General features: G+C 36.6%; 4 protein-coding genes across 8 annotated transcripts in view; 2 read left to right on the forward strand and 2 right to left on the reverse strand.

The window, feature by feature from the left end:
- Nucleotides 1-2,706, forward strand: part of LOC119085967 (leucine-rich repeat and calponin homology domain-containing protein) — a 31,728-nt gene extending 29,022 nt beyond the window's left edge. For both annotated transcript variants that reach the window (XM_037196526.1, XM_037196525.1), the window contains one exon: nucleotides 852-2,706. In XM_037196526.1, coding sequence (XP_037052421.1) covers nucleotides 852-1,028 — 177 coding nt within the window. In that variant the 3' untranslated portion in view covers nucleotides 1,029-2,706. The remainder of the gene's footprint in view (nucleotides 1-851) is intronic.
- A 2,743-nt stretch (nucleotides 2,707-5,449) lies between these two features.
- LOC119085970 (probable serine/threonine-protein kinase DDB_G0288147) lies at nucleotides 5,450-7,299 on the reverse strand. 3 transcript variants are annotated; one of them, XM_037196532.1, is made up of 5 exons: nucleotides 6,312-7,299; nucleotides 5,936-6,034; nucleotides 5,828-5,869; nucleotides 5,658-5,769; nucleotides 5,450-5,597 (listed from the first exon to the last, which is right to left on the reverse strand). In XM_037196532.1, exons 1-4 carry the CDS (start codon nucleotides 7,165-7,167, stop codon nucleotides 5,750-5,752), a joined length of 1,017 nt encoding a protein of 338 aa, XP_037052427.1. In that variant the 5' UTR covers nucleotides 7,168-7,299; the 3' UTR covers nucleotides 5,450-5,597; nucleotides 5,658-5,749. The 3 variants fall into 3 exon arrangements, with proteins under 3 accessions (XP_037052427.1, XP_037052426.1, XP_037052424.1); XM_037196531.1 differs by having other exon boundaries at nucleotides 5,450-5,591; nucleotides 5,658-5,869; nucleotides 6,312-7,298; XM_037196529.1 differs by having other exon boundaries at nucleotides 5,658-5,869; nucleotides 6,312-7,298.
- Nucleotides 7,300-7,803: 504 nt separating this feature from the next.
- Nucleotides 7,804-12,225, forward strand: LOC119085969 (FAST kinase domain-containing protein 1, mitochondrial). Of its 2 annotated transcripts, XM_037196527.1 has the most exons (13): nucleotides 7,804-8,264; nucleotides 8,670-8,777; nucleotides 8,856-9,033; nucleotides 9,096-9,412; nucleotides 9,638-9,727; nucleotides 9,794-10,006; nucleotides 10,171-10,577; nucleotides 10,642-10,790; nucleotides 10,993-11,192; nucleotides 11,248-11,327; nucleotides 11,393-11,667; nucleotides 11,727-11,919; nucleotides 11,975-12,225. In XM_037196527.1, exons 1-13 carry the CDS (start codon nucleotides 7,905-7,907, stop codon nucleotides 12,171-12,173), a joined length of 2,769 nt encoding a protein of 922 aa, XP_037052422.1. In that variant the 5' UTR covers nucleotides 7,804-7,904; the 3' UTR covers nucleotides 12,174-12,225. The 2 variants fall into 2 exon arrangements, with proteins under 2 accessions (XP_037052422.1, XP_037052423.1); XM_037196528.1 differs by lacking the exons at nucleotides 7,804-8,264; nucleotides 8,670-8,777 and having other exon boundaries at nucleotides 8,850-8,916; nucleotides 8,963-9,033.
- A 1,015-nt stretch (nucleotides 12,226-13,240) lies between these two features.
- Nucleotides 13,241-15,687, reverse strand: LOC119085978 (protein l(2)37Cc). The gene is made up of 4 exons (XM_037196541.1): nucleotides 15,512-15,687; nucleotides 15,223-15,312; nucleotides 14,811-15,154; nucleotides 13,241-13,857 (listed from the first exon to the last, which is right to left on the reverse strand). The coding sequence occupies exons 2-4, from the start codon at nucleotides 15,305-15,307 to the stop codon at nucleotides 13,468-13,470; spliced, it is 819 nt and encodes a 272-aa protein (XP_037052436.1). The 5' UTR covers nucleotides 15,308-15,312; nucleotides 15,512-15,687; the 3' UTR covers nucleotides 13,241-13,467.
- Nucleotides 15,688-15,710: the final 23 nt, after the last annotated feature.

A 15,710-nucleotide genomic window follows, 5' to 3' on the forward strand; every position in this document is an offset into this window, starting at 1 on the left:
CAAACAAATAAGTGATCAAATTATCGATTCAATAATTTACTAAATATTCCTAGCAACATCTCCCTTCAACAAACTGTCGAATCTGTTACTTCAATTGTTTAAGTTTCGTTGTTATTGAAAGCAATGGACCCTTGCAAATTTGCAGAAACCTTTGCTGATTGTGTAACTTTATGTAATCTGCTCAGGTTTCTCGAAGTGGTAGGATAAGTTATGACTCACAAACCAATTTTTCCTTTAAAAGTAACACATTTTTGCGTGCTTTATTGATTTTATTTTTTCAAAAAATCATCAAAAAACGAATGTTTTCCGCCTAAATGTAGGCTACAAATTTTCAAAAGGTCAATTGTCTTAACTACGAAATCTTTTACTTCATTATTTCACACAAGTTAGACCACACTCATTAATCTTTATATTTGAAGTAAATCTTGTAAATCGGAGGTTTAAAATAAATAAAAACCTCACAGATATCGTCAAGCCTAATAGGAGACGTACTCCATCGTTAGGCCTAAGTCCATTTTTTTATTCATTCTAATTAATCGATAAATTGAACAATGAACTGGAATTCTTATAAAATTAGCCTTTGTGTTTTAGCAAGAACAAAATTAAAAAGCAGTTATCCATCGTACTTATTTATAAAATATTGAAACAATTTTTTGTCATAAACTGTATGTGATTGTTTATTAAATTATCAATATAGATTCCTATAAATTATGCATTTTTTGAGGAGATTAAACAAAATCTTATTTATGCTTAACAATGAACTTGTCTTTCGTTTTTTTTTTCTTACTAACCGAAGCATTCACATCAAAGTCGATTTTAAAGGATAACAAAAAATAAATTTTTCCTTCCAGAACCTAATGTGTTGTGCTGCTGATGTGCTGGAGGGGAAAGGAGCTGTGCAAGTTTCAATTACTGTGACAGAACTACTGAAATTTCATAGTCAACGCATAACGTCACCAGCCAAAAGTCCTGTGAATGCTAAGTCAAATGTTTCGTCAAGCTTACCGCCGACCACATCACCTGCTTAAATGTGTTTGGTTACGGAACAATCAAATTGAATCCATTGAACAAGGAATTGTGGAATATATTGTTTGACGTTTGTCTGTACAATTTCAACGTAGTTTGTGACAACAATTTGTCTATTTAAATATTTAATAAAATATAAACGAAACGAGTGTTTAGCGTGTGTAAAATATAGCTCGGTATTTTAGCTAGAAATATAATTTTACACAAAACAAAAATGAAATAAATTTTTACGCATCAAGTTAAACATAGTTACTATAGAGCCTAACAAAAGAAGCATCATCACAAAATGACAACATCAACGTTATGGTTGATGAATATTGCATTGAACAAGATGAACATTTATTTCGATCGTAGCCACTTTAGTTATACACAAAAAAGTTATGACCGAAAATTGAAAGAACGGAAAAGCATGACATTTTGTTTTAAAGAGAAATTTGCATTTATTGTTCCCCAAACTGATCTCACAAAATCATTTCGTCAAAAAAATTATTTAAATTCTTCTAAGGCTCGGAATCAGATTGACCTGATCCTAAGTTCAGATTACCTAAATCTAGAATCCTGAACGTGACCACATCTGACCTGTGAGTAATTTGGTGATCAGGTGAAAGTAAGTCAGGTAACAGACCTACCTGGAAAATTATATGAATATTTCTGGTACACTTAAAACCTGACTTGGCAGGTTATCGAAAATCAGGTTCAGATGAATTTTTATTTCTAAGAATCTGAGGACAAAATCAGGTCAGTCATCACGTCAATGTATGGTCGACCTGTTCCGAGTCTTAAACTGTTCCAAAAATTACTTTCATCCCATTTTTCTATTCCAAATTTTCTTTGATTTCGCCAAAAAAATATCATCCGCCGATGGATGATAACATCTTGATTCTTCCATTCAATTTCCATCCGTCTATTCGAAAATCAGATAAATTAAACTAACAAAACAAAAAAAAAACTAAAAATTTAGAAACTAACTAACGGAACAAAGTAAAGGTGCCAAAGACTTTTTTTTTAAGAAACTAAAAGCAAAACGCCACGACAAACTGAATAGTTGTGATTAGATTGGACTGAATGAATTGTAGATGTTACTTGAAGAATGAAAATTTTTTTTGTAGAATTTTTTTACTGCTAGAAAACATTAATGTTTAACCGTGACATAGTAATAGTAACAGGTGTAAGTAGAACCGAAAGTCCAACAAAAATCAATTTTAAAACTAAAAGCAAACTATTTTTAATCTTTCAAAATCCTGTTTGGCTAACACAATACGATGCACAAAATACAATAGTGAATACATAATGCAAGTGATACTAGAGTAAACCGTGAAAACAAAATATTTTTATTGCAAGAAAAATGGCAATAGAACACATACATTTTGCAGGTCATTGAGATATATGTTACCAATGACTGCAATAATTCGAAATAGAATTTTTTCATTTTTGTTAACATTGTAAGTATAACGTGAATAGTTCGAATGTGTTAAATGTAAGGTCGGTCAATTGTTTTCCGAATTTTGTATAAATTTTAAGTTTAAATTAAAAATATAAACCCCATTAACTACCAAGACCCCCAAGAGCTCAATCAACGCTTTTCAATCAGTGGAGTTGCCTAATCATTTAATTTCTCTTCATATAATTTTCGTTCCTATTGGGTGGCTCAGATGACCGTTTAGCCACTGTGAATTTATTCAATAACGATAAAAAACGAGTATTTCCGAAGCGAAAAGAAATGATTGGGCATTCAACTGAACGCAACCGACGATAATATTGTCGATATAATTATAAAATGAGCAGTGACATAACACAACAGAATATGTAATTATCTTGAAATTATTGATCCAAATAAATTATTGACATTTTAGACGAAACTTTAATTTATACTTTGACCTGGCTCTTGTAGCCTGGAGTTAATGAGTGAATATTTTTGAATTGTTTTTTGTGCTGATGATGGAGAGTTTTCTTTTCTTGTTAGTTTGTACTCAACAATAGTCTCGAAAAGGATGTTCGTTCATATTCATTTTAACACACAATTGCGTTAAACTACTCACAAAGTTGCTTCGCTTAATTCTAGAGATTTGTATACACCGAGGCGCACACAATGCGTTTTATCCAATTTTCGTGCGGAAATTGCATCTTGTGAGCAAAAAGGAGTTATTTCCCTAACGCATGCTTAAAGGCTTTTTTAGCTAATGAGCGGTTTCCAGCTCGAGCCGGAGGTAAGGAACAACGTTCCCCAAACGGCGTTAGGAATAAGACGGTTAAAAAGTTTCATTACCGTGTAAACAAAAACCAAACCAAATTTTTTGTTCCGACCTGTGAGATATATTCTTCGTCTTCGGCTCGAAATACAATCTTCCCACACGCCTCAACAAAAAATGTCTCAGCGAGTCAGTAATGTACTATTTTCAACACTTATACCGAAACACATTGCATCTTGCGATGAAATATTTCAATTATTCAATTAGTTCCGCACAACGTTCCGTAGCGAAGCGATTTCATCATTTACTTTATAACAGTGGTGCGATAAAACTGTATGAAAATCCTTTATGGCCCTGTTGTGTTCGTACTGAGTTACGTAAATAACCATTGTCGAATTAGATGTAAGGAATTCGATATCTACTTTGAATCTTTGAATCTACTTCAATGTACATATCGATCAAAAAGTTAGTCTTTAGGAATGCATTTTGAAGCATCTTTACATGACAATGGAAATATTTTGCTAACGTGTGCCTCAATGGAAATTTAGAGGAGAAGCCGAGGTTGACAACACATCGTATGCAAAAATTTCCAGTTTAGGCACCATTTATCAACAAGATTTTATGTACTGTAATTGCTACACTTTCATTACTTGCACTACAGTATACATAAAGCAAAGTTTAAACAATTTGAGAAAACATTGATCCAAATTTTCAATAGTTTTCATGAAAATAAGTCATCTATGTACTCCAATACTCCAGAACTCGTTAATTTTTTTTTTACATTTTCTTATTAATTTAATCTACAGCCGTGAAGTCAGTGGCTAGTGGCATGATAATGAATTCGTTAAACAGATAGGCCATCAGTTTCAAACCATACAAACCGTAAATATAAATATTATTACCTTTGCGAAGTGCAACGGCTTCTCGTATTCATTATTCATAGTTTAGCATAAAAAATTCGCGAACTATTTCAATTATAGATTTTTTTTTCGTTTTAAATGAAAATTACAAGTTAAATAAATGAATAAAAAAAAACTAAATTATAATTAGCGCACAAATATAATTAGCAAACAAAAGTTAATAAAATTAAATAATAATGCGAACATTATGTAAGACCAAAATAATTTGAATGAAAAAGTCGATGAAAATACTGCGAATAATTATGATAATTAGAAAGTAATAATGGTAACGTTATGGAAGAATGTTTTGTGATCTGTAAAGTTTCGATTAAAAATTATACGACAGACATTTGTTTTTGTCATTGAGCGAACACGAAATTGATTGTTTGCATTCGAAGTGGTGAACTAAGCGTGAAATTGTAAGTATACCTATCGTGGATCATGTCTATGTTGTGAGGGATTCTTTTGAAAAACAGCCTACCGAAATCGGACGCATTTTCCAGTGGACTTTTTTATATGTGCCTAGAAAGGTATTCGACCCTAGAAGCCAAAACCACTTTCAAAAAAATTCTTCGAAGTTTGTGTGGCTGGTGAAAGATTATCGAAAACCGAAAACTTGCATTTTTCTTTAAAAAAAATCTCCAGTTACACGAGCCGTACAGGGTCGTGTGGGGTGTCATTAGAAAGGTAATCGCATGTACTATTGAGCCGAATATGGACTTATTGGGTTTAAAATTCATCGATACTGAAATATGTTCAGTTAAAGTTTTCAACCGAAGACTTACACTGTTCTTACTGCAATTTCTCGAGGTACACAAAACGTACATGGTCGCGTGGGGTGTCATTTGACAGGTAATTTTATGTGATTTTGAGCTAAATAGGGTCTTATGTGGTTTGGATGCATCTACGATGAAATAGAAGTTGAAATGTTTAGTTGTACATATTTAATCATACATACCGTGAAACAATTTTTTGTTAAGAATAATGTTTTACGTCGATTAAAAATAACTTGTCATAACTGGAGTCCCCTATTCTTGGCACTACTTTTCCTTTGTAAAGATAGATGACTTGTTTTCGTTGTATGGGTTTAAACAACGCACTCCCGCACTCCATTTTTGTTCAAAATGCAAGTAGTTGGCTTCTAAATGTGGTTTAAATGTATCGTAAATACATTGCAACACATTTACGATCGTACGTTTAAACCACATTTAGACATTTGTCTTAGATTCGGCTAATTTAAAACTATCCCATTACAAACGACACTTTTGTCATTGCAAGAGTCTTTTGACAGCATACTTTATAGGTTATCGAAAGTGAAACATACTTATAGTTTGCGTTATTAGAATTTGAATTTATTGTTCTTCTTAAGCTATACAACCGAAAAAGTATTCGTTCAAAATTCAAGCACATCCTGACGTCCAGTTGTAATTTTTAAAACGAAAATTCCACCGTCTGTTTGGGGGCTTTTGCTGGAGGTCTGTAACTTTTCATTTAACAATTGCATCTTACTACATGCATTGAGTTGAATTTGTCCTTTATATACCTTATCATCGAGATCCATGCTGTCATCTTGGAAAAAAGAGGTCTCCGTACATTGGGAACCGAAATTTAGCGTTTTCTGTCTCTCATCATACACTAAATTCGTTTTGTTACATCTACTTGGAAACGAGGATCTAACTCCGTATTCAGATGACCCAAAGATGCCATACTTACTTCTTGCTATGTCGCCAGTTTCTATTTGATCATTGTCATAAGCTAATTTTTAAGATGGACAACAAGTTCATTTGTGCTAATGCTATTCATTATTCAAGTAATTATTACCGTTAGAGTGGAGAAAAGATTTTGTTTTGGTTGAGCCACCCAATGTCGCTCCAGCATTTTTGTTCTGGTTATCTATATGTTGTTGGCCGGTGACTCGTGCTAAAACCAAAGCTTTTAAATATATTTGAGATTGAAGCAGTGAGTTATTTGTTATCGACAACGATGTGTACTGAAGTAAAACCCTAGGACCTTATGCTTGAAAAGATGTAATTGGGAGATATCGCTATACGCTTGTTGTTCATAATAACTTTTTCCATAGCTCCCAATATACTGTCCTATAAAAAACTTAAAAGAAGTCTTTCGACTAGATGTTTTATACACCACCTGGTAGTAGAAGCCAGTTTGTCGATATCATTACAATCAAAACTCCACATACTTATCTTTGAAGTCGCCTCTGAATGATTAACACCTGAAATTTGGTTGAAGTTGTTGTTCTGTGCGTGCAATCCACCATCTCTCACAGCATTTCCAACAGAATCCATGTTGCCTGTTCTATTTTTAGCATTCACATTTTCACTCTGCGATAACTGTCCTCCGGTCATTCTGCTCCTGTTTGCCGTCTTTCTTTTCTCATCAGGATTTACACCATCTACAATTTCCTTTCGCCCTGCTCCCTTATCCAGTGTCGTGATACTATTTTTCATGTATTTGTTGGTAGAATTCATCACATTTGATTGAGAAACATTTTGGGAAACATTGGAAACGTGTCCTGCCACACTCTGGGTTTTGTTTGAATATTTTTTCGTATTCACACTATCATTCTTCTTCGCGTTATTTCGACCGGAATTCATCTTACTTGTGTTCATCCGCGGAGTGGAACTGACCAGAATTTTACTTTTATCAGAAATCTTAGAATTTTTGTTGTTTCCGTGACCACCTTGACCATTACTTCGACCAGAATTTCTTTTAATCTTCATCATAGCTTTGATTGTAGCAGAATCTTTTATATTCTCGTCCTTCTTCTGTTTTACAATTGGGCGGAGCTTTTCCATTACTGGACTTCGTTTGAAATCATTATTTTTGTTTTCCTCTTTTAAATCTGTTTTTTCGTTGGTTGGCGTTGATTCCAGTCTCAGTTTTCCTCGGCTCGAATGCACTTCCTTTCGGAAAAAATATTTTGTTTCCCAAACAACACAATTTTCGTTGACTATTTCATGGTTGTGCGGTAAATAAATGCAAGTTTTCTTAGTGAATAATTCTTGAAATAAATCTGATAGAAATACGGTTGCCATGTGAAGGTGAATGCGGTTTATTGCGAATTTGTAAATTTCGATTAAAAATATTAAAAGTTTTATTTTGGATTTTCGAACGACTGACAAATGAAGAATTTAAGAATTACATTTTCGGCGGGGTGGCTTTGATCAGTCTAGTTCATGCAAGGTCTAGAAAATTGATGTACCCTAAAGTGTCCCTCTTGAAAGTCATTATAGAATCCCATTAAATTGATCTGTTTTACCTACTTCCGGTTTGGCTTTACCTCACTAAGAGTCTTTTGGTTTCAATAATAAGTACAGTCTGGAAGTACACCGGCCTAAAGTGACTTCCAAACCATGTCTCGAAGTATGCAAATACTCTCTGAAGAAAGTAACTACCCGAAGTGAGCCTTTGAGTGAACTTCATGGCGTTACAAATTCGATATAATCAGTAGAAAACTTCCAAATGGAATTGTCTGACCGGAACATTTGGGTGGAAGTCTCGTACGTAACCACTGAGCCATAACGTCCGTCTTCTAACCTACTGACTGTCGGTAAAATCGTAATGTTCTGTTCAAGTTTAAGTTTCTTAAAATTTATTTGAATTTACCGCGCAAATATGCGCTTTCACTATTGTGAATTTTGAAACATTTTGAACCATTTGAACACATGCCGGCACCGAAAATGTCAAGAAAGTTTTCAACAATTTGTTTACAAATGTGAAATTCACTGAAATCGTCTTTTTGAATTTAATTTAAAACATCAGAAGCTAAGTAATGCTGAAAGTGTTCCGTGCTTCAGCAGCCGCGATTGGATTTTATCGTTGTCAACGTTTTTCACAGAGTTTCCTCAAATTGTCTAGAAATCAAATCCTTCCACAAAGATATCTCAAGTGTAGCCTTCCGTTTCCGAATTGTCACAATGTAGCCTACAGTGCATACAGCTCAACTGTTCCGTCGCGATTTCTTTGCACAGTTGATGACAACAACTACATCGATGATTTGGAGGAAACGTATGATGATTTGCCTGACCATGCAGATAGTGGATGCACGCAGATCAAGAATTTCTTGTATCCACACCTGGACAATGATGATGAGCTGCTGAACCAAATAAATAATTGTGAAAGTGAAGACATCGTAAGTACTACGGGATTTTATCAGTTGTATGGTTAATGCATAGTACGCGAGATCTTCGATTGAATTCTAAGTGTCTTAAGTTCGAGGACTTTAATTTGGGATAACAGGACAAGACTTGTCTCCCTTCGGTCAATGTTCGTTTACGCTTCGACTTTAAAGCTACAACGCTACCAGCTCTTAATCATAAATAGTCTGTGTATTCTCCCTTCTCCGTCTAGAGACTATTTTTGAGTAACTAAAAAATTGGTTAAAAAAATGAAGGAAATGAAATTCAACCCGGAACGTTAATAGAGAAGAAAAGTAGAAAAGATTTTCTGGCTGTTCCATTTTAAACGTCCTTTTCTCTCTCTAATAAATCAAACGATTTTTAAAAGTGCTTTCTGATGAAACTGACTTGATTTCCAGCTATTAAGAACACTTTTCAACAACAATTTGGAAGGCATATCCCGTCATCACACAATTCTCTTCGTGGTCAAATTATGGTATTGTAAGAATCCTAAGTTTAAGTTTAAGGTAATTGGAAAATACTTGCACGATTTTTGTAGGTTTTATTACTTCTAACATTTCTCTCTCTCTACCATTCATCGCCAGATAATGAAAGTCGACAATGACATTCATATGTTACTGGAAAAGGTTTTATACCATGTCGGTGATATGAGCTTCGATGAATTGAGTGTCTGTTTCCTGTTCCTAACGAAACTATCAATCAACATGCAAACCGAAGTAATGACAACGATTCTAGAGCGCCTGTTAGAGCATTTGAAAAATGGTAAGCATTTGACACTCAAAAGAAATTAACGGTTTGCAACGCCTAATTATATCAATCTCAAGGTGAATCAACCGATTTCTCTCTGGGTGCGCTGTCCCGATTCGCTGTCGCTGTTAACTTGAATCCACAACTAAACGAAAGTTTCGTTGGTCAGAGTATTATGCGACAAGTTCTGTTCTACATAGATCGAGTGACTACGAGTAATGAACTGCGTCTGTTAGCAATTTGTTTGAATAATCTTCGTAGTTTGCTGTCAAAGGATACGATTGGCCTAGTCGAAAAAAAGGTCTACCAGTTCATTGAAGAGGGTAAATTGAAGGACGACCAATGGGCGATTTTGAAAATTCTACAATTTTTATGCTTCCCGTATTGGTCGCAGGTAAAACAATTTTCTTTGTCAGTGTGAGTCGTGCCTACTGAAAATCCATTGGAAGAAATTTCTTTCTCACTCAATCAGAAATTGACTTCCCTCACGGTCTTCAAGACTACCTTTGACATGAATTGTTAGTGACCGGTTGTTCCTCTGTGAACAAACGATCGGCTCCACTGCCATTGTTCGTTATTTACTTTAACTAACTTTCTAAAATGTTTCAATTCAAAATAGGGTTCCTTTCCGTTGATTCGAGCGCTGCTGTTAGAACTGCAGGAGAAGATACCAACTTTCAATACGAGAGAGCTTGAATACGTTGGAATGGTATAACGAATAAATTCGTTGATTGCCCGACGTGACCTCACCAGTTTGTTCTTGCAATGTTTTCAGTTGTGTCAAGTTAATTTTGAGCCGGCATCGGTAATTACAACGATAGCAGCACGTGCTTTAGAACTACTGAAGAACAATCCATCGCCTGAAATGCTCCCGTCAACGGTTTTCTATTCGAGTCCGGCGAACCGAAAACACCTGACGAAATTAGCAAAAAATTATTTAATTTCCGATCCAAACCCTGACGCTGCAGCATTGAAGTCGCTATTTAAGGTTTGTGTTGCCTTGTCGTCATGAAGGTTATTGCTTTTGCAATAATGGAAAGAATGAGAACGAATAATAAGGGGGAGGTGAAAAATAGGAAAATGTGCAGTCTTCCTTTCTTGTTTTCTCGCCAATAGCTACTGTTGTATGTACAAACCAGATTCTTTTTACAGGCTCTTCGCCTCTTGAAAATATCCGACATAACTGTTTGCAATGACTATTGGTCGAAGGTAAATAACTTCATCATGTCGAATCCATCACAACAAAAATTCCACATGATCACAAAGTACTGTCATCGCTACATGCATTTCAACAATAACCTAAACGGAACGTACAAAAACTATCCGCTAGAAAAGACGTTAGTGAAATTACTAGTCAAAGATCTTGATGAGGGCATATCGGCTGTGATACCATCAAGATTCAGCAAAGCAGCATCGTTTATTCTAGCCTACGGTCACACACCGGACAAATACACTTTCCCGGAATACATTGTGCAGAAAATCGAAGCGATGCAGGAACAATTTACGGTTGTCGATTGTTTGACATTGACGCGGGGCATTCAAGTGGCACTGCAGATGAGGTGAAATGATCTTACAATTTGAATTGACGATAAACGAAGCGAAACAATTCGTTGCTTGTTTCAGATTCAATCGAGAAAGAAGTCCAGCGCTGATCCAACAGATCGTTCGCATGGAGAATGTGTTCAATGCGTGTACAGACAGGCATTTGGATCAGCCCAATCTTTCGTTGAGTGATTTGAATAGTGTTATTCGGTCGTACAGTAGTAGGAAATGTAAGTACAGTAAAACCAGCACCGGAGTGGCTCTACCCAAAAAACAACAGGTCCTTCGTGAATCGTTCGGAGTATGACGAATCCGAGCCTGAGTAAAACTCTTGGTTTGTTGAAGTTATCCCATTTACTCACCTACCTAGAGAGAAACATTTCCAACACTGTGATGTTCTGCATACTGACGACGATTTTCCGTCTATTTTAGCCGAGATGAAGGCATCAATTTACCGGAAAATGATTGAGAAATATGAAACCATTCATCACGAACCACTCAATTCGCGTATCATTCGAGACATCACTTTCAATTTAAATGTGGCCAAATATAGTGTGCCCACGTTGTGCAACAGCATAAATGAGTACGTTATAAAAAATCGTGAATTCGTTTTGGGCGACACCGTGCAAAAGGTTGGGACACAATTTCTTCTTACAATTTATCGATCACTAACGAGAAGTATTTAAGGTTCTGTACTGCTTCTACAATTTGAATTACTATCCGAAGGACGAGACCATTTTCGAATGTGCGACAGAGAGTATCAACAGGTGGGAGAAACCGTTTGCATTGATGTGTCAATTGTGTGTACGAAAGTTAATTTTCAATTTGTTAGAGACTTCGACATTTTGAGCGGGCTAGCCGTTGTGGAGGGATGCTTAGCTTTATCCTTTTACAAAGAGCTACCAGGACCCCTAATCGATCGAGTATTTAACATTAGCTTCATACAGCGCTTGGAAGACGAAATAGAGCAGTGCTACTCGAAAGATTTTTATCCACAGCGCGTTCTCAATTCCGTAATGCAATTGAACCGTGCGGTGTGCTTGGATTATCCAGAAAATGGAGTTCCCTGGTTTCAGCAGAACTACATCGAAGCTCAACTATCCAACCGTATGTGATCACTTTTTGGTAACAGTTTCGTTTTGGGAGATATAATTATGCCATTGCAGTGCCTACCACCAGAAATAAATTCCACAGAGACGTGAAGCAAGTGCTGATTGAATACGTCACCGACGAAAAACTCTTAAAAATCGATCACATCACCCCGTACGGTTACCGAATCGACTTCGTTTTGTATATTGATGCGAACAAGACTGTAATGATACCTCCGAAATTGAATGACCCAGTGCTGCACGTCGATAAGTAAGTCAACTGGTTCTGTTCAGTGAAGCGATTAGTTAACTCTGTTTCTGTTAAGGGTCGCCATACTGCTGCTAGACACGGACACATTATGCCAAAACGACTTTCAGAATGTGCGTGGCAAGCAAGTGCTTAAAGAAAGACATTTGGAAATGATGGGCTTTAAGGTGGTGCAAATCAACTACATTCAGTGGAATTCCATGTACATGAGTTTACCGGGAGCGAAAAGTGACTATGTGAAAGGCTTGTTGAGCTAGTGATCTGTAGTGAGACTTAGTAAATTTTGTTTTAATTAAAGAGAAGAAAGCTGATTGAACCGAGAGTCGTTTTTTTTTAGTAATAATCGTTCGACCGAGAAAGTTATTGGCACATATTATGCTGCTCATCATTTAAGTCAGATGCAAGGTCAGGTGTAGAAAATGACTGCTAGCAATATATGGAACTGGGATACTAACAATTTATGGTCTACTTAAGATATCTCTTCATCATCATCGATATCTCTTAGAAGCATTCTTAACCTGTTACAGACGGCAAGCATATGACCAGTATTATTATCGGGTTGATTTCAAATCTTGTACTTCAATGTTTTTAACACGCATTTTACTATATAAGGGATCATATTACCCAGAGCTTGTCATTATTTTTTGCGTCGTTATCGATAAGAGATGAATAGCCGTGTGTGAGGAAGAGCGAACACTCACCGAAAGCAAAAGAAACAGCAAGATCTTTCCGTCTCTCTTCTCCTTCAGTACCAGCCAAAATCATTCTCTCAGTTACTGGACCTATTTTTGGAAATTTTCATTAGGAAAATTTCCGAAAATTCCTAGGGAGAAACCACAGCGAGTGGTATAACAGGCTCGGGCGAATAAAGGTAAAATATTGTGCGAATAATGAATTAATAGTCGAATGGTGGGACAAGAGTTTCTATTATTGTTTCTCACTCGGAAAATCCCGAAAAATTTGGAAAAAGTTCCGAAACATTCCGGAATAACCATGGTGGGACAGGTTCGGGCGAATAAAGGTAAAATATTGTGCGAATAATGTACGAATAGTTGAATGGTGGGACAAGATTTTCTATTGTTGTTTTCCCCTCTGAAAATTCCGAAAAAATCCTGAAATTTTTAATGGATTTTGCAGAACTTCTTCCGAATTTAAATTACTAAAAATAGGCCCTGTTCAGTTGATTTTTGAATTTTTTACAAATTTTCTTTGAATTTATAGTTTCGGGACATTACAATGGAACAAAAAAAAACAAGTGATTTGAAACCATTTCGATACTGCCTTAGAGTAGACCTGCTTCAATAAACAATTCCAGCCGATATTCTGTTTCGATAATGCACCTTTATTGTCCCAAAACATTTGAACGATTTCATCAAGTTAGTGAACGATTTTAACAAAAATTGATCGCCGATTTATAACAAAATGAAAAACTCACTTTGATTGCTACGAAATGCAATTTCTGAGAATGTATTTGAATACACAGAAAGGAAAATTATAATTTTATTAAAAAAACGTAAAGTAGTTTGTAGTTCTAGCCCAACCGAAAAACGCTTACGACGACGGCAAATTCAATAATGTACTTTGACCAGCAGGTAAATACGCCACTTGTCTCGAGCGTGATAGTTGATAGGCAATATCTTCGGCTGCTTCAATACGTCTCAACTCAATTAAACCGTCACCAGCATCGCCGAACGCTTTCGCTAAAAGTTCAGCAGCCTGAGCGTCACCTTCAGCCGAAATAATCGAAGCTTTCTTCTGTTGTTCGGCTTTCTCTACCAAGAATCGGGCTTTTTCGGCTTCTTGCTGGGCGACTTGTTTCATTTCGACGGCCTGCGTGAATTCTTTGCCGAATGTTAAGTGAGTGATTGAAATGTCATCCAAGATGACGCCGAATTGGGCAGCTCGTTCGGTTAAGTCGTCGGACACTTTTTGGGAAACCATCTGTGAATGGAAGAAAGGTTTTTATTGTAAATTTGGTTGGAGGAACGTTTCGAAAGTAGTAACAAAGTCTAAGGGACCATTCAATAACTTTGCACGCGTTGCACAGTTGTTGACCCCTCATCCTTAGGGGTGAGTGCGTAATTTATGAATGGTCTCTTATTGTGATGGACAGTATGCGTTTCTGGTTGACCCAGGTTTGAGCTTCTACGAAAATAACGCTTCGTCATAACACATTTGGTAAATTAGAAGGAACAGGAAAACCCCACAAATGCCAAATGTCTAAAGTTCTCTTTAGACATTTGGCATTTGTGGGGTTTTCCTGTTCCTTCTAATTTACCAAATGTGTTATGACGAAGCGTCGAGGGGGAAACAACAAGAGCGAATGGTAGGACAGGCTGCATTCGCCATTGGAGCGAATGTAGTATAGGGAAATATGAGCGAATGAGTTGAACGAACGAACCCAAATTATGAGCGAATGATGGGAAAATGTAGTCGAATGATGGGAAAATGTAGTCGAATGATGGGAAAATGTGAAGGGAAAATATGAGCGAATGAATGGAGTGAACGACGGGAAAATATGACCGAATGAATGGAGAATAAGAGCGAATGGCATTCGAATGCGAAGGGTGGGACAGGATTTTCCGTTGTTGTTTCCCCCTCGCGAAACGTTTTACATTCGCGTGAAATGATTTTACATGACGCAATTATGTGCAATTTGTTTCTTGAATGTTGAGGAGCAATAAATGTTTGGCGAAATTTTAGAACAATTTCTGTTGAGGTGTTGTTGGGATGGTTGAACTACAGGACTTGCACAAGAAATTGAGGAGAAAATCACAAAATTCTGGATTCCAGGAAAACGTTAAAGAGATCTACTAAGGAAATCCCACTGAACACATACCGTCTAACGGACAATAAGCAACAGAAAAAAAAAACAAAATTGGAACCGAAAGTACCTCTCTCTGTGTGATCAATTCCCCAGCATCGAATTGCGCAACGACAGCCTTCAGCACTTCCGTTGTAATTGACGGCAGCACACGATCATCATAGTCCACACCAAGTATGGTATAAATTTTCGGCAATTGATCCGGAACCGGTCGGAACAGAATACGCAATGTGATGTTGACATTTTGTAAATCCTTGCTGCCCGTCACAACTGGAACATTTCTCGGCTGCGATCGAATGTCAAAGATGATCGGACGCTGGATCCACGGAATGAAGAAATGGGTTCCTTCGCCCACCACCAATTGTTTGATGCCCTGGAATCGATCGAATATGACAGCACGATGACCACCATCGACTGGATAGGGAAGACGAAACATAGTGAGTGATCGGCCTTTCGATTGAGTAAATAATGCAACAACAAACCATTATATAACGCAGAGTTGACAACACCTCCCGCTAGGGCAAGTCCGAGTCCAATCTGTCCGATACGGTTGAATAGTTGTGCCATTGTTTCTACGAGTTTAATTGGTTGGAAAAGTTAGGTTTGACAACACAAAATCAGATGAGGCAATTTTCCATTTGAATGTCGGTTTCAATAAAATTTCATCATCTTCGTTGAGGTTATGTCACAGTTATCGAGTGAAACGGATTGGTAGGAACAACAAGATTGATTGAAATCGAAACCCTAGCCTATTATCTGTCCGGCACTCACCTTAAGTAATTTTCAAACGAATAGGGAAGTTATGATTGACAATTACACCGGTGTAGCTTCTAGAAAACGTGAATATGACCGTCTTCGAGTTCTTCGCTTTTTTATCAGAGTTTTACTGTCAAGAGAATGAACAGCCGAATTTTGCGTTCACTTCGCTCGCCGACGTGAAACTTTTTTTTTTGTTCCACCGAGAGTGGAT

The sequence above is a fragment of the Bradysia coprophila genome, chromosome IV, assembly GCF_014529535.1.
Source record: "Bradysia coprophila strain Holo2 chromosome IV, BU_Bcop_v1, whole genome shotgun sequence".
NCBI classification, from domain to species: domain Eukaryota; kingdom Metazoa; phylum Arthropoda; class Insecta; order Diptera; family Sciaridae; genus Bradysia; species Bradysia coprophila.

Coding starts and splice junctions, on each gene's coding strand:
- LOC119085978 (XM_037196541.1), bottom strand. CDS start 15,307: ATGGCACAACTATTCAACCGTATCGGACAGATTGGACTCGGACTTGCC. Junction 15,155..15,222: donor CAACTCTGCGTTATATAATG/GTTTGTTGTTGC, acceptor TTCCCTATCCAG/TCGATGGTGGTCATCGTGCT. Junction 13,858..14,810: donor AATTGATCACACAGAGAGAG/GTACTTTCGGTT, acceptor TTCCATTCACAG/ATGGTTTCCCAAAAAGTGTC.
- LOC119085970 (XM_037196529.1), bottom strand. CDS start 7,167: ATGGCAACCGTATTTCTATCAGATTTATTTCAAGAATTATTCACTAAG. Junction 6,035..6,311: donor AGAGGCGACTTCAAAGATAA/GTATGTGGAGTT, acceptor CTTTGGTTTTAG/CACGAGTCACCGGCCAACAA. Junction 5,870..5,935: donor ATCTTTTCTCCACTCTAACG/GTAATAATTACT, acceptor CTTAAAAATTAG/CTTATGACAATGATCAAATA.
- LOC119085969 (XM_037196527.1), top strand. CDS start 7,905: ATGCTGAAAGTGTTCCGTGCTTCAGCAGCCGCGATTGGATTTTATCGT. Junction 9,413..9,637: donor GCTTCCCGTATTGGTCGCAG/GTAAAACAATTT, acceptor AATTCAAAATAG/GGTTCCTTTCCGTTGATTCG. Junction 11,328..11,392: donor GCGACAGAGAGTATCAACAG/GTGGGAGAAACC, acceptor TCAATTTGTTAG/AGACTTCGACATTTTGAGCG.